Here is a 10,222-nt window from a genome sequence, read left to right as displayed (position 1 = left end):
GGCTGGCGGTCGGCGGCGAGACGGGAGAGGAGGTATGTGTCGCGGGCGCCTTTGCTGCGCTGCGTCGTTGCGTGCCTGGGCGTGCGCCTGTCGACTGTGTGTGACTGTGTTGGGCGTTGTGCCACGTACGTGTGTGCTCGGCCGAAGGCGTCGGAAGAAAAAGAGAGAGAGAGACGGGCGGGAAAGTGGGTCGGTGTGCGTGCGTCGCCCGTGATGCGATGATGTCGCGTCATGTCATGTCATGTCTTTGCGAAACGGCTGCCGAGAGGTGTGTGGTGGCGAGCGGGAATGTGCGTTTGGTGGTTGCCGGCCGGCCGGCAGTTGTTGGTGGTTCCTCCTGTGTGGTTGTTTGTGCTGCTTTGATGGCAACGTGGAAGGACGCCGGTTTTTCCGTGCCTTGCGTGTGGTTGTGTCGACGGTGACTGGTTGGGGGTGTGCGCCGATGCACGTGCCATGTTGTTATGTTTGGGTCGTGAGTGTGTTTTTGGCTGTGTTGTTGTGTACGGGAAGGGGGAGAGAGGAGGAGGCGGCGGCGGCGGCGGCGGCGGCGGGGGTGATAGTGCGTGCAGTAGTGCCGTTGCGACGGGCGTCGGGTGGAGCCGTGCGTAGTGGCGGAAAGGTGTAGGTTGCGGGAAGCGAGCCCGTCGCGTGTCGTCGTCGACGACGGGGTCGCGTGCGCTGTGAATCGAGAGTGGCGGGAAAGGGGCAGCGTGCCGCTGTGTCGTGGTCGTTAGCAGAGGCCTGTGTGCCTGTCCGTTTGTTTTCTGTCGGACGCTTGGTGCGAGGTGTTTGTTTTGTTTTGTTGCCGCCGCCGCGGTTGTTTTTGTTTGTCGGCTGTGCTGTGTCGGTGGGTCGGCGAGCTGTTTTGCGGTGCGTGAATGTGTTGGTGCAAAAGTGGCGGCGGCGTCATGGCTGCGACCGCGACGAGCCGCGGGCGCGCCATTGATGATGTTGAACACAGAGCGGCTGTGTGCAATGGGAGGCCTTGTGTACGGGTAGCGGTGTTGTCGTACGTGCATCCGGCCCGGTGCGGAAAGCGCCGTTGCGGTTGCGGGTTGCCTCTGGTCGCGACGTGTGGTGCTCGGCTTTGTGGGTTTTTTTGGTGCCCCTTTGGCCGGTGGGTGGTGTTTGTTGTTTTGTGTGTGTGTGTGTGTGTGTGTGTGTGGTCGGTCTCTTTGGCGCTCGGTATATATCTGCCTCCTGCTCGGTCTTGTTGTCGACGTCGTCTGTAGTTTTTTGCGGCTTGCCGACGACCGACCGACCGAACTACTACCTACCTGTGACAGCTACGTGTGGCGCCCGAAGGTGAACGTAACGTGACCTCGGCGCCCTTAGCCTAACCTAAGATGTCCGGCCGTAAGGTAGGTGCGGCCACCTGACGCCTCACGTCCGAACGCTTAACCTAACTTTGACGCCTAACCTAACTTTAACCCTTAACCTAACCCACGTCCACCTAACGTAACCTAACCTAACCCAAGCGACGCCAACCCTAACCTAAGGTGTTGTACACTGCGAATGTCGAAGGCATGTTATAGTCTTAGGTGGAGAGCACTACACGCAACAAGCGGCTACACGGGTAGCAGGGGTTGTGTGGCGTGGGCTGGGCGGTTTTGTTAGGTTAGATGGCCTTGGGCAAGTACAGAAAGGGGGCAACAGCAGCCTCAACGGGTGCGGGGACCAAGCAGCAATCGGTATCGTTTGTTAATTGTCAACTGTCGAAGCTGCGTTGGTACAGTACCGGAACCGCAAGCGCTGACAGAGAAAGCACCGAAGCTCTGCAATCGTGATAAGGTACAGAAAGCTGGCTGACGCCAGGGATAAATTCTGCCGAAATTGTCACAAAGGTACAGACGGTGTTTTAGAAAGGCTCGATTGCATGCAACCGGTGGTGGTGTGTTCGTCGCTGTTTGAGTAGTAGTTTTGATCCTGTAGTGAAGTAGAGGTGGATGGTTCCTGTGAAATATTGTGGGTGGAGGTTACACCCAACAACCGAGCTAGGTTTAATAATAATTGGCTCCTTTGACCGACCTCCCGACGCAGCAGCATTAGTGGCAGAACAACGGAGAGACGGATTTTGGAAACACATTTCACATACATTTTCCTCAGCATGTTAGGGTCTTAGGTGGAGATTTCAATTTACCCGATATAGACTGGGACACTCAGATGATGTTCAGGACGGGTGGTAGGGGGACAGAGAGCATCGAGTGACATTATACTGAGTGCACTGTCCGAAAATCACCTCGAGCAAAATGAACAGAGAACCGACTCGTGGAGATAACATCGTGGACCTACGGATGACAAACAGACCCGAACGTGTTTCGACTCTGTATGTGCAGAACAGGGACGCAGTGATCATAAGGCCGTTGCAGGGAGGACGGTGTATCTATCTGTTTTGGCTAGCAAGAGTAATAGAAGGCAGATTTGCAGACGACCCGACAGATGAAAAGGCAAATGCCTGTTCCGACACTGACAATGTTGAGTGTTCATGGAGAAAGTGCAAGGCAATGGTAAAAATGCGTTTTTAGACAGGTACGTGCCGAGTGTCGAACTGTGAGGGATGGGAAAAAAAACCCACCGTGGTATACTACAACAACAACGTTAGGAAACTGTTGCGAAAGCAAAGAGAGCTTCACCCAAAGTTTAAACGCAGCCAAAACCTCCGAGACAAACAGAAGCTAAACGATGTCCAAAGTGTGAGCGTAAGGAGGGCTATGCGTGAAGCGTTCAGTGAATTCGAAAGTAGAACAAACCCTATGTACCGACGTTGACAGAAAATGCTAGGACGTTCCGGTCTTGCGTTGAATCAGTAAGTGGCTCGAAACAGCATATCCAGACACTCCGGCATGGTGATGGCATTGAAACAGAGGATGACACGCGTAAAGCTGTGAAATACCTAAACACCTGTTTCCAAAGCTGTTTCACAGAGGACGGACCGCACTGCAGTTCCGTCTCTAAATGCTCGCACGAACGAGAAACCGGCTGACATCGAAATAAGTGTCCAAGGAGGAATGGGAAAGTCCGCCGGACCCGACGGGATTACCAATTCGCGATTCCTACACAGGGTACGCGAAACAACCTGCCCCCCTTCTAACAGCCGTGTACCGCAAGTCTCTGGAGAGGAAGGGAGGGTTCCAAATGATTGGAAAAGAGCACAGGTAGTCCCAGTCGTCGAGCAGATGCGCAAAAACCATAGACCCATATCTCTGACGTCGATGTGTCGTAGAACATGTTGTTTGCTCGAGTATCATGTCGTTTGTGGAAACTCCAGAGTCTACTATGTAGGAATCCATGTTGGATTCCGGAAACAGCGATCGTGTGTGAGACCCCCAGCTCGCTTTATTTGCGCATGAGACCCAGAAAATATGAGATACAGGCTCCCAGGTGGATGCCATTGTCGTTGACGTCCGGAAGGCGTTCGATACAGCTCCGCACCGTCGCCTGATAAACGACGTAAGAGTCTACAGAATATCAGACCAACTGTGTGGCTGGATTGACGAGATGTTAGCAGACGGAACACAGCATGTTGTTATCAATGGAGAGACAGACGTCTACAGACGTTAAAGTAACCCCTGGCGTGCCACGGGGGAGTGTTATGGGACCATTGCTTTTCACAATTCATATCATATAAATGAGCTAGTAGATAGTGCCGGACGTTCCATGCGTCGTTTCGCGGATGATGTGCTGTATGTAGTATACAGAGAGGTTGCAGGACGATCGGCAGCGGATAGGCACCCGGTGCAGGGAGTGGCAACTGTCCCCTTAACATAGACAAATGTGATGTATTGCGAATATACAGAAAGAAGGATCGTTTATTGTATGATTGATTATATGATAGCGGGACAAACACTGGTAGCTGTGACGTCTGTAAAATATGTATCTGGGAGTATGCGTGCGGAATGATTTGGAAGTGGAATGATGATCAGATAAAAGTAATTGTTGGTAAGGCGGGTACCAGGTTGAGATGCACTGGGAGAATGCTTAGCAAAAATGTAGTCCATCAACAAAGGAGGTGGCTTACAAAAACACGCGTTCGACCGACCCATACGTGAGTGTTGCCCACCAGTGTGGGATGCGTAGCAGGTCGGGTTGACGGAGGAGATAGAGAAAGGTCCAACGTTTCGTCACAGGGTTATGTGGTAACCGTGATAGTTAAGTGGCAGACTCTGCAAGGGAGGCGCTCTCTGCATCGCGGTGTAGCTTGCTCGCCAGGTTTTCGAGAGGGTGCGTTTCCGGATGAGGTATCGAATATATTGCTTCCCCGTACGTATATACCTCCCGAGGAGATCCCGAATGTAGTAAAAGTAGAGAGATTCGAGCGCGCACGGAGGCTTTCAGACAGTCGTTGTTCCCGCGAACCATACGCGACTGGAACGGCAAAGGGAGGCAATGACGACAGTGGCACGTAACGTAAAAAGTGCCCTCCGCCACACACCGTTGGGTGGCTTGCGGCGTATAAATGTAGGAGGTCGGCTGTCGTGTGTGCTTGGAGGCAGATTCGGTGTGTCTGTAGTTGCGGACGGCGGTCAGCCCCCCTCGCGTAAGCGGCGAGGGGCGGCGGCGCTCGGTTGGCCGGTGCCGATGTTGCGCAGGCGGCGCCCGTTTTGTTTGCGGCGGGCAATTTTGTGAGAAAGGGGCGCGAATGTTGGCGGGCGAGGTGGCCCGACGGCTGCGGGCCGATCGGGAAACGGTGGGAGGGCGATGGGGCGGCGGAGGTGCGTTTGCACGGCCGGCATCGCCGCACGCCTCCGCTTGTGTGGCTGTGGCGGCGGCCGCGCTGGCCGGGCTGGCGCGGCGACGGTGTGGCACTTTTGCCGAAGGTTTGGCCATTGTGGCGGGTCGTCGGCTGGGGCTGTGGGGGCGGCATGTGGGCGGGGGCGGCGATTCTCGGCGGGCCGAGCCAGGCTGTAGCGCGCGGTAGCTGCAGTTTGGCCGTGGTTTGCGGCGCTGCCGTGGCGACTGGTTGGCGACTGTGGTGTGGCCGTGTGTAGCCCCATCCTCGGTGGTTTGAACGGCGCGGGTGGTTGCGGCGCAGGTTTGGGGCTGGTCCGCACAGGCTGTCGGACGTTGGGCGGTAGCAAGCGCGGGAGGCGCGGCGCGGCGGCGCGCAGAGTGGCGGCCGCTCTCTCGGCCGTCCGCGCCCGCCCGCGACACTGGCTGGGCCTGGCGGCGCGGCGGCTATTCTCTGCCGCCGTGCTTGCCGCCTGCCGCTCTCGCTCTCGCTCTCGTGTGTGTACGCGCGTCGTCGAAATAATGGCAGATCAGGCGGCTACGAACGAGACTGCTGCGGCACCCGCCGCCACCGGCACGACGAAGAAGGCCAAGTCTGCGGCGTCTGCGAAGAAGCCGCGCGCCAAGCCTGCGCACCCGCGCACCTCTGAGATGGTGACGGCCGCCATCAAGAGTCTGAAGGAGCGCGGCGGCTCGTCGCTGCAGGCGATCAAGAAGTACATTGCCGCGCACTACAAGCTGGACGCGGAGAAGCTGGCGCCCTTTATCAAGAAGTACCTCAAGTCGGCCGTCGTGGCTGGCGAGCTGGTGCAGACGAAGGGGAAGGGCGCGTCCGGCTCTTTCAAGCTTGCCGGCGCCGGCGGCGGGGCGGCCGAGGGCGGCAAGGCCCGTGCCGGCGGTGCGAAGAAGAAGCGCGCCGCTCCGGCCAGCAAGGAGAAGAAGGGCGCCCGTGCGGCCGGCGCAAAGAAGGCTGGTGGCGTGAAGGCGGCGACCGGTCGGAAGGCGGGCGCCGCCAAGAAGGCGTCTGCGGCGTCGGCGGCTCCCGCGGGTGCGAAGAAGGCGGCTGCGGCCAAGCCGGCCAAGGCCAAGTCGCCGTCGAAGGCGAAGAAGGCCGCGAAGGTTCCGACGAAGAAGCCGAAGGCGCCGCGCCCGAAGAAGGCGACGACGCCGTCTAAGGCGAAGGCTTCGCCCAAGAAGAAGAAGTGAAGTTAAAGTAAAGAAAGGAAAGGGGAAGGAAGGGAAGGGCTGGCGCTTGACCCCGTCGTCCCCCACCCCCCTCCCCCGCGTCGTCTAGTGGCGCGCGATGGCACGGCTGCGCGCGGCCCAAAACGGCCCTTCTCAGGGCCATCAGAGGACGTCGGGAAGGCGTTGATTGTCGTGCTTGGCGCGTTGTGTTGTCTTGTTTGGGTGGCCGTGCGTGCATGCGCCGGGGTGTGTGTGTGTGTGTGTGTGTGTGGGGTTGGTTGGTGTTTGTGTGGCGTTTCTGTATGACCCTTGTGGGTACTGTGTGCGTGCCGTGGTGGTTGGATTGTGGGGCCGGTGGCGGTAGGCGGCGGCGCGCGGTAGCGGAGCGGTTGTGGCCGTTTTGTTTTGTGTTTTGTATTTTGTGCGGCGGCCGACGGTTGGTTTCTCATGTTTCTGGAGACTCTGTTTGTTTGCTTGCTTTGCGGATGGCGCGTCTTGTTTGTTATGTGTGTGTCCTCTCTGTGTGAAAGGGGGACGGGGACGTTGAGACGTGGAAGTGGCCGGCGGGAATTGGGAAGGCGCGGTGGCGCCTCGGAGACGGCGGCGGCCAGCCACCCGTGGTGACGTCGTCCGGCTGTTTGTTTGTGTGTATTTGAAGGGGTGGGGTGGGATGACGTCGATTGTGATTGTTGGCGAGAGCGGCTGTGTACGGGAGGGAGGGTGGGGAATTGTGGTGGTTGTTTTAACGGGGCTAGAGAGAGAGGCTGGGCGGCAAGACCGACAAAAGTTTTGCTCGCGACGGAGAGATGTTAGTGGCCCTGAAAAGGGCCGTTTTTTTTGTGTTGCGCGCGTGCGGTGCCGTGCCGCGGCTAAGCGGTTTAGGCGCGCTCGCCGCGGATGCGGCGCGCGAGCTGGATGTCCTTGGGCATGATGGTGACGCGCTTGGCGTGGATTGCGCACAGGTTGGTGTCTTCGAAGAGGCCGACGAGGTAGGCCTCGCTGGCCTCCTGCAGGGCCATGACTGCGGAGCTCTGGAAGCGCAGGTCGGTCTTGAAGTCCTGGGCGATCTCGCGCACTAGGCGCTGGAACGGCAGCTTGCGGATGAGCAGCTCTGTGCTCTTCTGGTAGCGCCTGATTTCTCGCAGGGCGACGGTGCCCGGCCTGTAGCGGTGGGGCTTCTTGACGCCGCCGGTGGCGGGCGCGCTCTTCCTCGCCGCCTTGGTGGCGAGCTGTTTGCGCGGCGCCTTTCCGCCGGTGGACTTGCGGGCCGTTTGCTTTGTGCGGGCCATAGCGGTTAGCGGTGCGTGCGGTAGCGAAGCGTCCGGTGCTGCCTTGACAACGGGCCCGCGCGGGCCCGTGCTGCGCTTATATGCCCTCGGTGCGCGTGGTGGGGGGAGGGCGGGCCAGAGTCTATATAGGGGGGCGGCGCGCGCTCACGGCGCACCGTAGCCGACTCGCTAGCGCCGGGTGAGGAGCTGCCGCTTGTGCTTTTTTTGTTGCTTGAGGAGGAGGAAGAATGACAGGCCGCGGCAAGGGAGGAAAGGGGCTGGGCAAGGGTGGCGCCAAGCGGCACCGCAAGGTGTTGCGCGACAACATCCAGGGCATCACGAAGCCCGCCATCCGCCGCCTGGCTCGCAGGGGCGGCGTGAAGCGCATCTCTGGTCTGATCTACGAGGAGACCCGCGGAGTGCTGAAGGTGTTCCTGGAGAACGTGATCCGCGACGCGGTGACGTACACTGAGCACGCCAAGCGCAAGACTGTGACGGCCATGGACGTGGTGTACGCCCTGAAGAGGCAGGGGCGCACCCTGTACGGTTTCGGCGGTTAGGCAGGCAGCCGGTGTGCTGTGCTGTGGCCTTCCCGCGGCCGTGCCGTTGCCCGTGCTTGGTGGGAGAGACGAAAAACGGCCCTTTTCAGGGCCACCACACTGTTCGGAAATTGAAAAGTGCGAAAGGGTCTGTGTTGCCTGCCTGCCTCTGTGTGTGTGTGTTTGTTGTTGTTGTTGTTGTTGTTGTGCGCCTCTGTTGCTTTGCGTGCGTGCGTTCCGTTTGGAGTTTCGACGTGACGTGTGTGATGATGGATGCGGGAGGGCGCGGCTGAGTCCGGTGTGTGCGTGGTTTGTTTGTGGCGCGGGCCGGATCATCGATCGGATCAGCTGTTTGGTTTGGTTTGGTTTGTCCTGTGCCTGTGTGTTTGGAGAGCGCGCGCGGCGGCCCGCGTGTCGTCCGTCGTCGGGCCGTTACGCGCTCTTTTAATTATGAACATATTAACAATGATCACATCACATTATTGGTGTATTGATGTCGTTGTCGTTGTTTGGAACGCGACTGTGCGTGCGTGGAGGGGTGCAGAAAAAATGTGTGTGTGTTCGGCCACACGGGCTGTGGACAAGATGGCGGACGTGCGCCGGCGCTGTGGACGTTGTTGTAAAGTGCGGCGAGGACGACGGAAACTTTGCTTTGGACGTAGGTTTGTGTGGTGGCCCTGAAAAGGGCCGATTGTTGTGAGGCGAGCCGGCAAGGCAAAGGCGCGTTTGCGTTTGCGTGCAGGGAGCACGCAAGCGCAGCGCCGCGGTCCCTGTTTAGGCCTTCTTCTCGGTCTTCTTTGGCAGCAGGACGGCCTGGATGTTGGGCAGGACACCACCCTGTGCGATGGTGACGCCCGACAAGAGCTTGTTGAGCTCCTCGTCGTTGCGGATGGCGAGCTGCAGGTGGCGCGGGATGATGCGCGTCTTCTTGTTGTCGCGGGCCGCGTTTCCGGCCAGCTCGAGCACCTCAGCCGCGAGGTACTCCATGACGGCGGCGAGGTAGACGGGCGCCCCGGCGCCGACGCGCTCGGCGTAGTTTCCCTTGCGCAGGAGGCGGTGGATTCTGCCGACCGGGAACTGGAGCCCAGCCCTGCTTGAGCGGGACTTTGACTTGCCCTTGACTTTGCCTCCCTTTCCGCGTCCGGACATGGCGTTTGGCTAGTGGCGTAAGCGCTAAACACGTAACCGTAACGGTGCGAGCCGCAGCGAGTCGAGCAGCGGAGTGCGTGCGTGTGCCGGCGGCGGCGGGGTGGGGGTCCCTTTATGGGCTCGGGTGCGGCGGCCGGTTGCGCGCGCGCCCCATTGGTCGGCGGCCGCAACAGGGCGAGCTGGTAAAGGTGCGGTGTTGCGGTAGCGGCGGGTGCCACTGTGTGGTAGAGTTGGGCAACACGATTCTTGTTCTCGATTCGATTCCTACGATTCAATCTCACATTGCGAATCGATTCCTACGATTCGTTCACGATTCTTTCACGATTCATTCTAGTCTGCGATGGCACGATTCTTACGGAATGCGAAACGTTCTACATCTTACTCACAGATGGCAGGACATGTCTAAAATTGTCAATGGGGTTAGAATCGAACTGTCATGATAAGATATGCCAGAAATAGTTTATTTGTGAGTAAACATGCATATGACGTCACAAGTGTGATTCTCGATTTATACGTGTAATGCCTTAATTGTTGAAAGGTCACGTTTGATTTGATTGCATCTATTGTTTTATTTCAGTGTGCCAGGAAAGAGGGGTCGATTTGTGTGGAAGGTGGTGCAAAATTACGTGGTATGCCAGTTTGGTTGTGTGGCTTGAACGTATCTAACTACAGACGTCTGTTTTATAGTAACAAAATCTAGCAGTGAGGCAGACGTGGTTTGGCTCATATCATCCTAAGTTTTTCTGTGCTAAGATGTTTTTCGAAGTCTACATCACCCTTGTAATTCATAACGCAGCTGACAGCCATCCCACACAGCAAATTTAGCTTAACTTTCATTTCTTCTAAATACAAAGCATAGGTATTATGCTTTTAATTTGTCTGAGAACTTGCCGCTGTCACTACTATTTGCGTGAGAAGACGACATATTTCTAAACAATAGGATTCAATCGTATACAGCGACATTACTTCACTAAAATTTAATATGAATCTGAACACGATAACTTTCGAAAACTCGAAATTGAAATTATTAATTAAAAAGCTTTTGTTTCAAGACGGTATTACACGGCGGTCCGCTAAGAAAGGTAATGGTTAGAGAGCCTACATTCTCTCTATATAGGCTCTGTAATATTGGTCTAGTTCGACAGCCATTTAGTGGCGGCAGTGGTGGAACTAGCAGAATTAGCAAATTAGCAGTGAAGTAATGTCGCTGTATGCGATTGTATCCTACACTTTAGATGTATGTCGTCTTCTCACATAAATAGTAGTGGCAGAAGCAAGTTCTCAGACAAATTAAAAGCAAAATACCTATGCTTTGTATTTCGACGAAACAAAAGTTAAGCTAAATTTGCAGTG

General features: G+C 56.9%; 1 protein-coding gene across 1 annotated transcript; it reads right to left on the bottom strand.

Moving 5' to 3' along the window:
- Nucleotides 1–239: 239 nt before the first annotated feature.
- On the bottom strand, nucleotides 240–1,019 carry LOC126222718 (uncharacterized). Its single transcript, XM_049942188.1, has one exon. The coding sequence runs from the start codon at nucleotides 1,017–1,019 to the stop codon at nucleotides 240–242; it is 780 nt and encodes a 259-aa protein (XP_049798145.1).
- Nucleotides 1,020–10,222: the final 9,203 nt, after the last annotated feature.

Source organism: Schistocerca nitens, unplaced genomic scaffold (genome assembly GCF_023898315.1).
Source record: "Schistocerca nitens isolate TAMUIC-IGC-003100 unplaced genomic scaffold, iqSchNite1.1 HiC_scaffold_244, whole genome shotgun sequence".
In the NCBI taxonomy this organism is placed as follows: Eukaryota; Metazoa; Arthropoda; class Insecta; order Orthoptera; family Acrididae; genus Schistocerca; species Schistocerca nitens.
Note: the sequence above shows the minus strand (reverse complement) of the source record. Positions and strands in the feature narration are given on the sequence as shown.

What these genes read in the sequence shown, in the direction of transcription:
- LOC126222718 (XM_049942188.1), bottom strand. Translation starts at nt 1,019, where the DNA reads ATGCACGTACGACAACACCGCTACCCGTACACAAGGCCTCCCATTGCA.